This window comes from Pelmatolapia mariae, linkage group LG5 (assembly GCF_036321145.2).
Source record: "Pelmatolapia mariae isolate MD_Pm_ZW linkage group LG5, Pm_UMD_F_2, whole genome shotgun sequence".
NCBI lineage: Eukaryota > Metazoa > Chordata > Actinopteri > Cichliformes > Cichlidae > Pelmatolapia > Pelmatolapia mariae.
The window spans coordinates 21,731,436-21,747,765 of record NC_086231.1 but is presented as its reverse complement, the minus strand read 5'-3'; the positions used below and the strand labels follow the sequence as shown (position 1 = coordinate 21,747,765).

General features: G+C 40.5%; 3 protein-coding genes across 3 annotated transcripts; 1 reads left to right on the top strand and 2 right to left on the bottom strand.

Moving 5' to 3' along the window:
* Positions 1-93: 93 nt before the first annotated feature.
* LOC134627133 (uncharacterized) lies at positions 94-3,049 on the bottom strand. The gene is made up of 2 exons (XM_063473066.1): positions 1,401-3,049; positions 94-1,258 (listed from the first exon to the last, which is right to left on the bottom strand). The coding sequence occupies exon 1, from the start codon at positions 2,963-2,965 to the stop codon at positions 2,237-2,239; it is 729 nt and encodes a 242-aa protein (XP_063329136.1). The 5' UTR covers positions 2,966-3,049; the 3' UTR covers positions 94-1,258; positions 1,401-2,236.
* Positions 3,050-8,935: 5,886 nt separating this feature from the next.
* Positions 8,936-11,171, bottom strand: LOC134627792 (vasopressin V2 receptor-like). Its single transcript, XM_063474182.1, has 3 exons — positions 11,005-11,171; positions 10,002-10,865; positions 8,936-9,819 (listed from the first exon to the last, which is right to left on the bottom strand). The coding sequence occupies exons 2-3, from the start codon at positions 10,828-10,830 to the stop codon at positions 9,611-9,613; spliced, it is 1,038 nt and encodes a 345-aa protein (XP_063330252.1). The 5' UTR covers positions 10,831-10,865; positions 11,005-11,171; the 3' UTR covers positions 8,936-9,610.
* Positions 11,172-11,870: 699 nt separating this feature from the next.
* On the top strand, positions 11,871-15,675 carry LOC134627793 (von Hippel-Lindau disease tumor suppressor-like). Its single transcript, XM_063474183.1, has 3 exons — positions 11,871-12,335; positions 13,615-13,737; positions 14,890-15,675. Exons 1-3 carry the CDS (start codon positions 12,149-12,151, stop codon positions 15,081-15,083), a joined length of 504 nt encoding a protein of 167 aa, XP_063330253.1. The 5' UTR covers positions 11,871-12,148; the 3' UTR covers positions 15,084-15,675.
* Positions 15,676-16,330: the final 655 nt, after the last annotated feature.

Below are 16,330 nucleotides of genomic sequence, written 5' to 3'. Positions count from 1 at the left end.
AGTATGATTCTCATGAATGTTACCCCCCTTTTTTTCTCTGTAAAACATTAGACAGCTTCATTCATTTTTTTATACGAAAAATGGAAGGCACCGTACAATGATCATTTGAAAAACAAACAAAAAAATTATTCCAAACAAAAACAAATTATTCACAAACAGTCACCACAGCAGGAACCTCTGCAGTATTTAATTTGGCTGATTTTTACGCCAGATGCCCTTCCAGATGCAACCCCCAGGGGATTTGTGTGTCCTCCCAGGAGGGGAGGCTTGTTAGGCAAATGTTTAAACTGCTACAACACAGAAAACAAATATTTAGCATACTGTTGTTTGCATATTGGTCAGCTTGTTTTGTGGCTTTAGCAGTTGTTTTGTTTCTCTCTTTCCTCCTTTATGAAACAGATGATGAGGTGGTCCTTTTTGTTTAGTCATCTGTGACCAGCTTCTGTAAAGTCATTCCTCGATTTGTGGTCAACAAAAATCACATAAATATAGAAAATCCTCCCTACAGTTCCCTATTGGAACTTGTTTAGATAAAAATGTAGATATTCATTGACAGGCTAACTGGTAAAGTTAGTTGTTTTTTTTTGAGTAAGTTTAAATTTACTTTTTTTTAACAATTTGATTTTTTAAAGTCCAAATTGACGACAGCTGGCTCATTATTATTATTAATTAAAGTGAGATTTTTAATCTCACATAAAAGTTTCATATTGTAAAAAAAATATATATATATATATATATATTTAAGAAAGCTAGATCAACATATGCTAACAGGTCAGTTTATTAGGTACACCTGCTCAGCACTTTTAACACACGTCTAATTAGCCAATCATATTGCAGCAACGCCATGCATTTAGGCAGGTGCACAACCTGCAAAAGTTCAAACTGGGCATCAGAAGGGAGACCGATTTAAATGACTTTGAATGTTGTTGGTGCCAGACAGGCTGGTCTGACCATTTCGGAAACTACTGACCTGATGGTACTTTCCCACTCATGCATCTCTCAGGTTTACAGAAAATGGTCAGAAAAACAGAAAATGTCCATTCATGGTGAAAACACCTTGTTGATGCCAGAGGTCAGAAGACAATAGCTAGACTGCTTTGATCTCATAGGAAGGTAACAGTAACTCAAATAACCACTCATTACAACCAAGGTATGCAGGAGAGCATCTTTAAATGCACAACAGGTCCAACTTAGAAGCAGATGGGCTACAGCAGCAGAAGACTCTTCTGTCACCAAACCAAAACTGGACAATAGAAAACTGGAAAAGCTGTGACATTTGTAGTGTCAGAATTTAGTGTAAACAACACGTTGGATAGCTGCTGGTATGGTATCAAATATATTTTCTTCGCACTTTGGGCCCCCTAATATCAGCTGAGCATTGTTTAAATGCCACGGCTTACCTGAGTATGGCTGCTGACCACATCCATCCTTATACGACCACACTGTACCCATTCTCTGATGGCTCAAATCATCTCAAACTGGTTCCTTAAACATGACCGAGTACCTAAATCACCAGGTATCAGCCCAATGGAGAATCTTTGGGATGTGGTGGAACAGGAGATTCACATCATGGATGTGCAGCAGACAAATCTGCAGCGACTGTTTGATGCCATCATGTCAAAATGAAGAATTTTTTAAACATTCTGCTTTTATCAGCTAATTTAGGTTCAAGCATATATCCCCAGTCTGCTGATTACTATAAGAATATGCCTAACAAGCTTACGCTTCTCTAACTTCCTTGTTTATTTTGAAACTTCCATTCTTCCGCCTGTCCCATGCAGACTCAAGTGACATCGTTTGAGGACATGCACCGGATTTCTTTTCTGCTTATGCAGCGTGAAGGGCACATGTAAGTTTTACTCTACCCCCAAAATGTGAAAAACAATTTACAAAAAGATCAAAAACTAAACTAAATACAACATAAAATTAAACAACTTGACTTTTTTTAAGGCCAAGATAAGATAAAGTGACATAACAAAGTGCCCAAAGTTGACAAAGCAGACAAAAGACAAAGGAGATCTTTGGCTGATCACAATAATGTAGGCAAACAGACACTAACAAAGTGACTAAATAGAAAGAAGTAAACCAAACGGTAATGTGTAACCAAATAAAAAACATATGTAAAAGTAAATAATTTGAATTCCCCCCATGATGTATCTTTAAGGAATTCACACATTCAGACAAAAAACTCAACAACAGTTGCAGAAATGCAGTCCCAGCATGCTTCACAGGCTGCCTAAAGCCTCTCGTCGCTGTGGCTGTCTCCACCCTCCGAGTTGGAGTAAGATCTCTCATCTGCTGAATCTCCAGTCCACACCTTTTGTTCCCCCTGCTTCTCCTGCTCCCCTTGTGCCCTCTGCTCCCCTTGTTCCTCCTCCTTCTCCTCTTGCTTCAGTTTGTTGACATCCAAGTCCTCCTGTTTCTGTTCACCTGAAAGTGTCTTGTCTTCGCTCGATTCACACATCTGGAGCTGCTTTTTGCTCCCTCTCCTCCCATTAAGACCGCTCCTGGCCAAACATCTCCGCACGGTGGATGGGTCCACCAGGGTGCCGCTGGTCACCGCCAGCTCTGAGGTGATGGCGCTACTGGACATGGTCCGATTCTCCAGGAAAGTCAGCTTAATGAGTCTTTCGTCCGCTTTACTTAGTTTCCTCGGTCGGCCGCTGCGTTTCTGATCTTCAACCGTGCCCGTTTTTTTGTGCTTCTGCAGAAGAGCTTGGACAGCACGTTTGGAAACACCTGTCTGCCGCGAGATTTCCGCCTGTGAGAGACCTTGCTGGCGCAGGCTCACCACCTTGTGTCTCGTTTCTATGCTCACTTTAGCCATGGTGTTTGATCTTTCTGATCCCAGCAGCCTCACCTTATCCAGGTAGACCAGACGACGGGAATCACAACCACAACAGCAGGCGGAAGAGCGTCTTCTTCTGCGTCTTCTTCTTGATGCATACTTGAGGTTGGCACACATCTAATTGGTGCATTACCGCCACCAGCTGGTCCCGATAGCGTTCACTACTTAAAGACTTCAACAGCCAGGTTAACTTTTAGTTTCTTGAGGTTTTTGGACCACTTTGCGTCTCATGTCTTCATATTTTTAATAGTATAATACAACATGTTTGGTTTTTTCCTGTTAGGAATGACAGATGGGAATCTCTCCTGCTCCTCCCCAGAACCATTACCCTTTCACTTCGTCCTTTCATTGCTTTTGCCACCTTTTCAACATTTTCTGCATCACGATGCTCTTTATTCCTGTCAGACTGAGTTTAACTAAAACATTTCTTTCTAAAAAAAGAACTTTATTCATGAACATCAGTGCAAACAAAAAGGCACTAATAATAGTTGTCTTGATTAACTATCATTAGTGTCTTTTTATTATAGTTATTCAAATAACCTATATACACAAGGTAGGGTGGCTGTGGTGGGGAATGAGAAAGAAAACACAAGATCATTTTAAAATTGTATATACATACATATAGATAGATAGATAGATATACACTATGTGAGTGTTTTGAGTGAATTTGAGTCAAGTTATTGGTCTTGTATCTTCAAGTACTATGAACATTTCTCCCATGTTCATTCATAATCCATCAGTAATGTTTTCCTCTACTTTGATAAGAAACTCAGAAACAGTGACCATCACTCTAATTGATGCATCTGCATCAATGTGAAAAAACTGCAGTGCTGATGAATGTATGCCTGTACTGTATGTTTAAAATAAAATCCCTATCCTTGCTCTTTTTTTTCCATTAATGTAAATTCTTCTGTGGCGACAGGAAGTATTTGTCGCTCTTTTGCCTGTAATGGCACTGTCTGACTAATGTTTAACTGGCCTATTTTAAGTTCTGTTGCTCTCTGAGACTAGCCAAAGCGCTTTGTTTTTTCTTTCCTTTTCCCATCAAGCTCTAAAGAACGCCTCGTGTTGGATGACCCCATTCATGGCCCTGTAACTTTGCTCAGCAATTTAGTGTTAGCTGCTCCCTTCTGATTTCTAGTGGCATTCCACCCAGCTCTGCTCATTATGCTGCTATTGGGGTTGTTTTACACGCAGGTGCGCTGGGTGCAATTGTATGTTTGTATGTATCTGATGCTGAACCATACACTACAATACTCCATAATCTAATACTGGCCTGATAAATCTGCTGTATATGGTCCTCATAGAATTCCTGTCTGCTTAGTTATTTTCAATTAAACATATGATTACATTTAACACTCTTGCATTTCTTACTGTTTTTCTTCATTGTGTGTGACCCATGTAATCCTTTCATGAAACCATGACCAGCTCTTGATTGCTTACATTTTCCACTGTAAAGCTTCCCATGACATGTATGTATTTATCCTTCTGTAGTTTTTAAAAGAAATGTATCTGTACAATAATTTGTAATGCCTATTTTCCTCACTTTCACTAGTTGACCTTCTCTTCACATCGTGTCATATTGTATATCATGGCACTTTGTTTAGTTACATTGCCTTTTCTAATTTCATGTTTTAAACGTAAAGCTGGTTCAGTTGTACTTCTCCCTCTTCTAAGCCCACTTTCCATTTTATTATCTATATAGTACTTTAACCATTCATTTCATATATTTCTCCATTGTTTTGCAGATTTGGATTCTTAAGTTATTGGTCTGTAATTTCCTAGTTCGCTATCATCTTTCCCTGGTTTTCACATTGTTACTACCACTGCTAACAGAGCCTCCCAGTCTCTGTTACACAGCTCTAATAAGATATCTCTAGATGTCTCACTAAGATTGGTTATTAGATTTTCTCTTAGTGCTGAATCTGCTTTAATACTGATTCTGTCCCAACTTCCATCATTTAGACATAAAACATTTCCCATATTTTCATTTCTTCCTCGTGTCTCTTGCGCAGCTGAAATAATTTATTTTATTTCAAATATTTATTTCAGTTATGTCACAAGTTAAACTAAACAGGACTCTCTGGCTGCATAGTACTATACACTCATAGACACGAAATGAAAACTGTTTGACTCCACAGCTAGAAGGAGAGCCTCCATTACTCCTGGATGCCAGAGTCTGACGGTCCAAAGATGTGTGCTGTTGCAGTGTAATAAAGCAAAAGTATGCAGAAACCAAACAGGTGTGAAAATACTAATTTAATATGAAACAATAATATGGACTCAAAGTAAAATGAAATCTCCCTATTATCTTTGGCTTATCCATAATTATTCAAAATCAAAAGTTATTATCAAAGTTTACATCCTAAAACAATACTATGGTTACATTTTGAGAAAACTAACAAACTGCTCTTTGTCTAAAGCAATAGTTACTTCTGAGTGTCATTCATTAATTCCAGTGAGAGCTTACTACATGGGTTGTAAAAACTGACTGACTAAAAACTTCTTCCTGGTGTGTCTACCCCACTCTTGAGACTGTGCAGGGAGACACAGCAAACCATACTGGTTGAGATGGAGTGCCTGTGCAGTCTGAATGGACTGCTTGTTTCACAGCAAACCTGAACTGTACCTGCAATAAAACATTAAATTGCTGTCTACAAGTGTCCAGACATATTCAGGTGCCTGCAGCACCAGGTGAACTCACCATGAACAGTGTGATTCTAAATTTAGGGTTTAATTGGTAGATTTTTGGATGCTTGCATTTATTGTCCCGGTTTCAATTTTAGCGCATGCTGCAAAACAACTCAAAAATTCTAAAAATCATACAGTGACACTTACATTTTTAGATCCTGCTCCCATTTTGGGGTTTTTTTCTAATCAGGGCATTTGAAAAGTGTGAGAGGAGCACAGAAAACAACGAAGAACATGAGCTGCTCTCTTCTCTTCTAAATCCTGGTCTCACACTCATTAGGAGCTTTATGGTTTGTCTTTCTGCCTTTACTGAGCTTTGTATTTTTACCGAGACAAGAGTGTCAAATAACTGAAGATGATGGTGAAATACATTATCTTGTTAAGGCCTTTAATCAGGTTAAACCCACCAATTTCAAGATCAGACTGCACATTACTGCTATCCCTGGGGAAACTGAGTAATTGGTGCAGCAAATATAAAAAGGTCCACCGGGGGAAAGGTTAATCATTTTTACAGGATAACACATGCAACATGGATTAAATGGATGTCCACCAATTTTCACAAAAAATATGTCTATGTGACCTGGTGAATGCCTGTCTCTTTAAAATAAAAATAAACCTTTTAAATAGGCAGAACAAGGAGAACTTAACAACTTCACAAACGTCTCATATTTATTGCATTTTCTACTGAAATGTAAAAATATTTTTCAGATAATAATTTTTCTTTGAAACGAATACAAACACACGACAGCTGAACATGTAATCTAGTTTTGCACTTTAAGTTTAACATGAACTGATCTATATAAATATAATATATAACTCTGAGATTGTTGACATGCTTCTCTCAGGATAATGTGATGGATAAAAATGCCTGATCCTGATTTTGCAGACATGCAATCCCAAACCTATCAGGAAGCTCCAGCGTGCTTCACGTGTCGCCTAATCTGTCTCCTCAGTCCTGTGGCTCTCCAGCCTCTGTGTTAGAGTCAGAAATCTCAGCCTCTGAATCTTCAGTCCAGACCTCCTGCTCCCATTTATTGTCATCCCAGTTCTGCTGTTGCTGTTCACCTGAGAGTGTCTTGTCTACGCTCGTTTCACACATCCGGACCTGCTTTTTGCTCCCTCTCCTCCCATTAAGACCGCTCCTGGCCAGACTCCTCCGCACAGTGGACGGGTGCACCAGAGTGCCGCTGCTCACCGCCAGCTCTGAGGTGATGGCGCTACTGGAGATCTTCCTATTTCGCTGCAAAGTCATCTTAATGAGTCTTTCGTCCGCTTTACTCAGCTTCCTCGGTCGGCCGCTGCGCTTCTGATCTTCAACCGTGCCCGTTTCTTTGTGCTTCTGCAGAAGAGCTTGGACAGCACATCTGGAAACACCTGTCTGCCGCGAGATTTCTACCTGTGAGAGACCTTGCTGGTGCAGGCTCACCACCTTGTGTCTCGTTTCTATGCTCACTTTAGCCATGGTGTTTGATCTTTCTGATTCCAGCTGCCTCACCTTATCCAGGCAGGCAAGATGGGCGAATCACAACCACAACAGCAGGCGGAAGTGCTTCTTTCTCACGGTTTTCGTTGGCACGCCGACCCTCGTCGGAGATGCTAAAATGGCATAATGAGCTGAAATTAAATTTCAAAGCTAATATTCAGTCTTACTCACAAGTTATTGAATATTACCATATGAAAATGCACGTTAGCCCTTTATCATTGGCATTTATTTATGGTGAACGTCCTGGATTTCAGAGAGCTGCTGCAGAGATGAGGATCACTACAGGGCTGCATTCACATCCAGTGGAACCAAAGGGCAACAATGTGTTCCTGGGCCCCCGAGAAAACAGCAGCTACACTGATTTGAAAAGATTGGCTGATTACTCCACCCATCAATAATTATTAATGAGAAAAAATGACTCTGACTTTAATCCCAAAATATTTAATATGAGTTATGATTCATGCAACCACCAATTCACGAACATGCACACAGGGTTGTGATGTCAGTCATATGAAAAGACGCTCTTCTGCAGGCAGGTTAATAAACATGAAGGAGCCAGGAGGAGGTCACTGTTTAAGATTAGAAGGGTTGCAGCTAAACTAACCTTAATGTAGTTTTGCCTGTACCCAGTTCACCTCTGATTACAAACAATAATCTCAACATGTGTTATGTTTTGAATGTGTGTTTTCAACATGAACAAAAAGCTTGGTGAAACACATCTGAGCTGTCAATAAAATCAAGTGTTGATGAATTAAAGTGACCCGATTTATTATTGACCTAAACAGGAGGGGGAGAAATAGCCTGCTACCAGACAGAACTGTTTACTCTCGCATCAGATATGAGACAAACACAAAGGAGGACAGAAGAGGAAATCATTTCTGGGTTGTGTTGAAACATTGGTGATAATATTGAAAGAGAAAAGCTGACAATAATTATTTGGAAGCAACAAAGAAAACCAGTGTGTTGAAGCATTATGCCTAAATTGTATGTTTTTCAATATATAAATAAAATACTTTCTGTTGTAAATTTATGCAGAGGTACAAGTTAGCGCATAAAAATTTACCAGAGAAAATTGGATAGACTCCCAACGTAAGCTGTCGGATTACCTCAGTGCTCAGGTGAGCATATATGTGCACGAGTAACTGCCACCAGTTAGTGTCTGCTGTGATGTCTCTTTCTTTATAATATCTCAAAAAACACATTTAGGAGGGAAAATAAGATTACGTTACTGCAGGTCCCTGTGGACTCCAGTGAAACCAAGAAGCACTGCTGTGAAGGTCAAAGTGTTCAGTCATTTTAAGATCCTCAAATGAAATTTAGACCATTGCAGCTCCCTTAGTTACAAAGCAACCAACAAAACTTTTCAGCTCAGTACCGATGCTCCTTTTTCCACTGTCATATAGGTAGCACATGTTGGATATGCCTTCATTGTGGTTTCTCATTTGTCATAGTAATCACTGAAACTAATTGTTGTTGCTGATGACTAATTTTCTAGTTTGACCTGAAGTCCTGATCAAAATTACTGACTGACTTGGACAATGAACGGACCACGTTCCAAGCTTCATATGTCTCTCATGCTATGTCTCTCTTTGGCGTGCTGCTCTTTCAAAGAAGGTTTTTCACTCTGATGACCTACAGATGTTGCATTACGTAGTGCAGGGTTGTCCATCTGTCTGTTTGTCTTTTGATTACATTCTTCCAGCTGTAATATTTGTGGAAAGATATGTTGACAATGTAGACAATTCAATCCTTGTTTTAAAACACAGTAACATTAGGTGAGACCGCATGGACTTATATCTAAATATTAGTGCCATAAATACGATCTGTATCATTTGTGAATGTTCAGGATTACAAAGGCTACCTCATGTGTTATGTATCCAACAGCAGTGCAACACATTTGTGACAACATTTTATTCCATAAATAAACAAAGTCAATCATGGCATGAACAGTATTTTACAAAATACAAGCTCCTGGCGTGTGATTTTGTGAACTGTGAGTAGGTTTTCACCATAGAAACATTTAAAGGGCTGACAAACATATTTCACAATCTTTAAATACAGTTTGTTCCAACATACAGCGTGTCTCTGTTTCCTCTCTGTTACACCAGTGAAATACATATGCTTGCTTTTAATCTTTTGTTTGGAAAGCTATAAATAGATTATATTTACTTTAGTTTGGTGAGATCAACTCAAGGAATGTTTCTATATACGGCAGTATGCAAAACACTATACAGCTGAATCCAATCTGGCTGAAAAGACTGGCTCATTCAGATACCACTAAATGGGATGAATATTTTCTTTCTCAAAGAAAAAAGATTTATCCAAACAGCTTGATGATCCACACCAGTTGTTTAGTCTCTCCAGATGCTGTTATCCAACAGCATCTAGAGCTCTGTTCTCACTCTCTCGCCTTTGCTGGCTGCTTTTTACTACACACTATATCTTTTTATGTGCCAGATAACATACAGCATGAGTTGCCTTCATCCTTTGAAACGGTGGCTCAAATTCAGAGAGGCAGCATATCCAGGCGCACAGACTTCGCACGGTTTGCCTTGCAGGAGTTTCCCATTTTTAGTAATGCGCTACCTTCACTTGGACTCGGGGGGATTTTTTAAGCTTAGATACAAAGTGCTGACCAGCGTCGCCTCCTCGTGCACTGAGTCCTTTCCGCCTGAATGCCTCCTGCACAGGAGCGACACCAGCCTCTTGGGAACCTGACCGCTGAACAGAAGGTAAATGCAGGGATTCGCACAGCTGTTCAGGCTGGCAAGCAACATCAGGATGGTGAAAGTAGCAGCTGGAATTAAAAGAGGAGGGCAAAGTGTCACGTGTCTGCCAAGCATCTCACCTGCCACCTAGAGATGAGTAATTTGTGTTTGTGCGTAAATACGCTCAGGTTCTGTGTAATTAGAAAACGTAAAAGACCAAATGAACTACATTGATTATGACGATCACACAGCAAATATACGCAATACTTACTTTCTTTAGGCGCCTGCTTGTCCCACGCGGACCACAGCTGGACAGTGAAAAACGGAGCCCAGCAGACAATATAAGCGAGTACTATGACCACCGTCATCTTCAGTGTTTTCACTCTAGCCTTCGACATGCCGGCCACACCGCTGGCTCTGGATGGCAAACCCACCCTCCCTTTCTGCTGAGTCTTTTGGTAGATGTTGATCTGGATGGCTCGGCAGATGCGCACTTGGCAAACAACAACTGTGATAACGGGTAAAACAAAAATGACCAGCGTGGTCCAGGTGATGTAAGTCTGCAGCCCCCATGGCTGGATAAATGTAGCCCAGCAGTCAAACACACCCGGTGTAACCTCCACCTGTGAGAAAATGAAGACCTGAGGCAAGCTGCCCAGCAGAGAAATCCCCCACGCGACGCACACGGGGACATTTAGTCTCGTGCGTGTCCGCTGAAACTTTACCATCGGGTTGCAGATAGCCTGGTACCTGTCAACTGTCATCACCACGATCATGTAGGTCGATGAAAACATGCCGAGAACTTGCAAATACTTCACAAGTCGGCACACCAAGTCCGGTCCGACGAACCTGTCTGTGATGTCCCACAAAAGCTGCGGACACACCTGGAAGAAAGTGACCACCAGGTCCGCCAGGCACAGGTGGAACACGAAGACGCGCATTCTGGACATCTGTTTGCGCTGTTTCCACAGGACGAGCAGCAGGCTGGTGTTGAGGACGGCGGCGCTCACGAAGATGACACTGAGCAGCGCGATCTCCACCTTGGCCAGACTCTCATCTCTTGGCACATCCTGTGCCTCCACAAAGTCACTGTCATTCATTGTGATTGAAGACCTTCGATGTTCTCGAAAAGTATCTGAAATGAAGGAAAAATAGAAGATTTTTATGTTATGCAAACAAACAAAAGTCAAAACGTAATTTCCCATGATAAAACATTGTTGAAAAGAAGATTCTGTTCCATAAAAGTAACTGCAATGTGGTTTATTTCTGTATACCTGCTTAAACCTCAAATAACGTTGAAGGCGAATGGAAGCTTTACTCCTGCAGTCGAGTTCAGTTTGCGAATGCTGTCTGGTGTTAATCTGGAAGGTTTCTACTGTGCCTCAGTATTTTATGTCAGAATGAAACTGGGTGGAGCTCATATTCATTGAATCTTATTAGCATTTCTTACACATAAAAAAAGGCATGGGTTAATCCTGATAATTAAGTATAAAGCATATGGGAGATTACTGCTGGCGGATTGTTGTTTAGGCTAAAGAAGAAATATCATGTGATTTTTATTGCATTATAAAGCTTGACTTTCAATATGTTAAAATGATTTTTTGATATTTAATATCAAGTATAATAGTATAGTATAGTATAGTATATATAGTACTATTTAGACTACTTGATGTTGCCCGATTTATCTCTTCTCCACAGATCCTTTACTCAGTAAAGGACGAGCAATTGTAAATACTTTAGGCCTATATGCATTTGTATTATCAAATATAAATAGGCCAATTAAAGAATCTGTTATTATATCTTTTTATATATTATTGTATAACCTGAAACTTTGGTTCGCATGCATAGTCTTAACAGATCAGGTCTAGTAAAAGTGGTTAGAACGTAAAATATAGAGTTTTATATCTATCTATCTATCTATCTATCTATCTATCTATCTATCTATATATATATATATGTATCACTAAATTGCTTTTATTTATTTTCTAGGTGGAGGTGGGTGAGAGTCTGATAGTTTTCCTGTTGTGATTTCTTTTTAAATTTATTTTCTTGTTGCTGCTTCTGCACCACGTACACCGCGTACTGAACGCCTCTCTTGTGGCGAGCCACTGCATGTCGTCACGCATGTCACGACCAATCAGAGATCAGAACAGTTCGACGTTCCACACTTTCAACCGGAAAAGTGACTGTAAACAAACTAGTTGAGAAGTAGTTTTCTCGCTGCGGCGTTTAAAAGTGTTTTTAACATTTTCTGTTTTATAAGATAAGTAAGCGACTAGACAGATTAACTGATACGATTTTTATAATTTCGAGTAGCTGCCGTCGCGGACGATTGTAAACATTTAGGGAGCTACTTGCTAGCGTTAGCTACAGAACGCGACTCTCGCTGCGATAACAGTTTAGCATTATTTAGCTCCAATGCCTCAAGAAGGAGAGGAGTCTCTTCCTCTGGTTCGTTCCCTGAACAGTCAGATACCAGTTAAAGTGCTGTTTTTTAACCGTAGTCCCCGTGTCGTACGGCCTTTGTGGATAAATTACCAGGGAGAACCGCATCCTTACGATGACATACAACCAGGGACGGGACGGAGGATCCACACTTACGTCGGTAAGACGGCTGCTTACACGTTACTAGTGCATAAAGCGATTAGCTAACAAGTTGCTCTTTGTAGCTTTGTTGTAGCAAGGGTGCTTACTCAGGTATTTCTAGAGATTTAAAGCTTTGTTTTGTGTGAAAAAGCAATGAGTTTTATAGGAATGCTGGTATCACCTGAACGCAGCTTTCTCAGACAAGAACCCAGCCCAGACTAAAGGAAAACAATGGATGTCTAGGATTAGGTTTACTACAAACACACACACACACATATATATATAGACTTGTTTTTATGCAGTTATGTTACATATGATGTCTTTACAGACTGGAAGTCAGCTTTCAGTGGTTTTGATTATCATCTGTGTTGCCAGCTCGTATTGATATTTGTGCTTAATTCTGTCTTGAACCTTGTACTGACTGACTGATTGATTGGAGTTTTTTTGTGTAATTTTAATGATTGTCTCTTTGTTTAAATAATATGTTTTAGTATTTTGTCTGTCTTTTAATACCGAGATTCATAATAATGATAATAATAATAAAAATAATAAGCCATGTCTTGGAAACTGAACCTAGAATTGTATCAAGAAAATCATGAAATAGTATCACCTTTAAAGCATTATTAAGCGAACTGAAAGAGATCCAGATGTCGTCTGACAATGGGTCGGAGCTGGTCCAGGATGAGCCTTTCCAGAGTCTTCATGATGTGGGAGGTCAGTGCCACAGGCCTGTAATCCTGGGGGCCACTTGGGCGTGGCGTCTTTGGTACAGGAACGAGGCATGATGTCTTCCACAGCACTGGGACCCTCTGCAGACTCAGACTCAGCATGAACAGCTTATGGAAGACTCCACAAAGCTGGGGGGCACAGGCCTTGAGAACGCGGGGACTCACTCCGTCTGGTCTAGCAGGTTTGCCTGAGTGGAGTCTCCTCATTTGCATCTGAACCTGGTCTGCAATGAAAGTGATGGGTGTGGGAAGGGTGTCAGGATTCTCACCGGAGGCAACAGCGCTATGTGGAGAGAGAGGCAGGCACAGTAGTGTGGCTCTGGAACGGTAGGTGGGTCTTAAAACCATTCTGGGTTACGCTATTTTATGGTGAGCGTTAGGCTGTGATTTTGTACCTGTTGATCCCTAATCTCGAAAAGGTACAACAAAAGGACAACATAAGTTATCATGGCGATATACCCTGACAGGAATTTAACCACCCTAGTGTGCAGTTAACCCAGGGTTAACTGTTCGTAGTACAGGCCTCAGGCTTCAACTCTTAAACAGTGTTTCTGCTTGTATCTTTTCCAGGTCACCCGTGGATGTTCAGAGATGCAGAGACCGATGACCCTCTCAAGGTCAACAGCAAAGAGCTGTTTCTTCCTAAGCCAGCAGGGGGTGGAAATGTGACATATGCCAATATCAGTTTACCAGGTAAAACATCAGTTATATTACCTGAAGTATCTGTGCCATACAATTATGATTTAGTAGTAAGTGTGCATTAAGCTAGTTTCAGAGTATACAGAGTGATTGACATATTGATCAAATCATACTGGCTAATTTCATCAGAATCAGAATCAGAAAGGGTTTTATTGCCAAATGTTGAGCAGGTTTACAACATTAGGAAATTGCTGCAGTACTTAGGTTAAAAACATACTGTCAGACAAGGCTTAAATAAACATAAAAATAAAAATTAAAAGTGCTAAGTAGATATATATATACATGAATGCAGGCGGTGATCAGTGCAAAAATGGAATGATGCAGTGAACACAGTGTAGGGTCATGTGTTAGTGGTGCGAACAGTCATATGGTTATTGTTCATGAGTCCAATAGCAGAGAGGAAGAAACTGTTCTTATGGCGAGAGGTTCTGGTGCGAATGGACCGGAGCCTCCTGCCTGAGGGGAGCAGGTCAAACAGACTGTGTCCAGGGTGAGAAGGGTCAGCTGTGATCCGAGCTGCACGCCCCAGTGTCCTGGAGGTGTACAGGTCCTGCAGAGATGGGAGTCTGCAGCCAATCACCTTCTCAGCAGAGCGCACAACACGCTGCAGTCTCTGTTTGTCCCTGATAGTGGCTCCAGCGTACCACACGGTGATGGAGGAGGTGAGGATGGACTCGATGATTGCAATGTAAAATTGCATCATCGTCCGTGTTGGCAGGTTGAAATTCTTCAGCTGCCTCAGGAAGTACATCCTCTGCTGAGCTTTCTTTATGACGGAGGTGATGCTGGGCTCCCACTTCAGGTCCTGGGTGATGGTGGTACCCAGGAAGCGGAATGAGTCCACAGTGGTGATGAGGGTGTCCGTCAGGATGATGGGGGGGGGAGTGAAAAAATACGTAATAGTTTCTCTGGATATTATAGAAATTTTACCAGTTGTTTTTTTTTTCATCAGCAATTTTCAGGGGAAACCACACAAAATAGTGTGACAGATGTTTTAATTAAGAAACTCTGATGTTAGTAATGTTTGATTCACTTTAAACTTCTGGCATAAGAAAATTTGGTAAATTTAGAGACAAACTGATCTATATTTGGATTTGTGAGTTGACAAAAAAATCCCACACTGTCAACAAGCATTTGTTTACACAGTTTACAGTCTCAAGGATCGAGCTCTTCAGGTTACTCGGCGTCTTGTGCGACCAGAAGACTACAGGAGCTTGGAAATAGCGTGGTGTCTCCACGAGGAACTTGAAGATCGCCCGAGTGTTTTGAAAGATCTCCAACGCATAAACCAGCGAGTAGCCCAACATCTGAAAGAGAACACACAAGGGCAGGAGAAGTGATGATTAAGGCAGAATGGATATTTATCACATAAGGACAGATGTTCTTGCACTTTCAGTGAACATAAAGAACTTTAAAGATGAAACACAGGACTTACTTCACAGCGGCTATAAACACATTTTTTGGAAATCAGTTTCAGTTTGATCTCCTGTCTGTTTGTCACAGTTGTTGAACAGAAGAAAATGTGTTTTTTCCTTTTTAGTAAGAGTTATATGTAATATAAATCCATCTTCTGTATGTAGCCACATTAGAATTCAGAGATCTGTGTTGTTCATATTCTTATTAGTAATGCTTGATATGAGGTTATCTTGCCATACCTGCACAATTCCCTTCAAAAACAGATGCTGTGTTGTATTCTATTGTTGTAGCTGTTAAATCTGTCAGAAATATTAGGTTATTAGGAACAGGTGAGACTGTCATAAAGGTTAACTTGCAGATGATTTCCAATGTGGGGAAAATACTGTGACTGAGGAGCTTATCCTCTTGTTTTTGTCTTCTTTTTTGTCTTCTTTGTAATAATTTTCCTGATGACACATTGCTGCTGTATCTAAAAGAGTTTTATTTGTATATTGAATAAAATATATACAAGTTTTATTAACGGATGGAAGCCTTGATGCTTTGGAACAGTCTTCAGTTTACATTACTGTTTTAGTTATTGGTGCCGTCTCTAAATAAAGCAAATTTATAACAGTTATGTTTCACAGGATGTCCAGGGGATGTGAGGAAATAATAGTTGTAAGAAAAAGAAGATGTGACGGCACAATCATAAAATGAAGAAGTATTTTAAAACAATTTATTTCAGGGTGACAGCTAAGCCATTGGATTCAGCGGTAACAAAAAAGTAAAGCTGCAAAATTTACAACGTGGTCAAAAGAAGTGTCCTCTACTAAAACATTACAAAGACCAATGCAGACCATCCTCTCCTCCTCTACACATCTCTGCAATTAGCTGAGTGTAGTCAGCTGTGCCTAACTTACTGCCTCGAAAAGCACATTTTCACAAGAGTCTATGCAGTCCTTTGAAAAACATGTGCAATGCTCAGAAAAATCAACTTTGCAAAGTTAAACAAACCACAAGATTTCTGGAGCAATATCCTTTAGACAGATGAGAGCAAAGTGGAGATGCACAGTGCCACGTTTCCAGAAAACCAAACACAGACGCCAACTGTGCAGCCACACAACCTGGGTACCTTGCAGTCATTGAACAGGCCAGGAACACTTTTGTATACCAAAACAGAATTCAGTGAGGC

Coding starts and splice junctions, on each gene's coding strand:
- LOC134627133 (XM_063473066.1), bottom strand. CDS start 2,965: ATGTGTGCCAACCTCAAGTATGCATCAAGAAGAAGACGCAGAAGAAGA.
- LOC134627792 (XM_063474182.1), bottom strand. CDS start 10,830: ATGAATGACAGTGACTTTGTGGAGGCACAGGATGTGCCAAGAGATGAG. Junction 9,820..10,001: donor CAAGCAGGCGCCTAAAGAAA/GTAAGTATTGCG, acceptor TTTTAATTCCAG/CTGCTACTTTCACCATCCTG.
- LOC134627793 (XM_063474183.1), top strand. CDS start 12,149: ATGCCTCAAGAAGGAGAGGAGTCTCTTCCTCTGGTTCGTTCCCTGAAC. Junction 12,336..13,614: donor GAGGATCCACACTTACGTCG/GTAAGACGGCTG, acceptor TATCTTTTCCAG/GTCACCCGTGGATGTTCAGA. Junction 13,738..14,889: donor TGCCAATATCAGTTTACCAG/GTAAAACATCAG, acceptor TTGTTTACACAG/TTTACAGTCTCAAGGATCGA.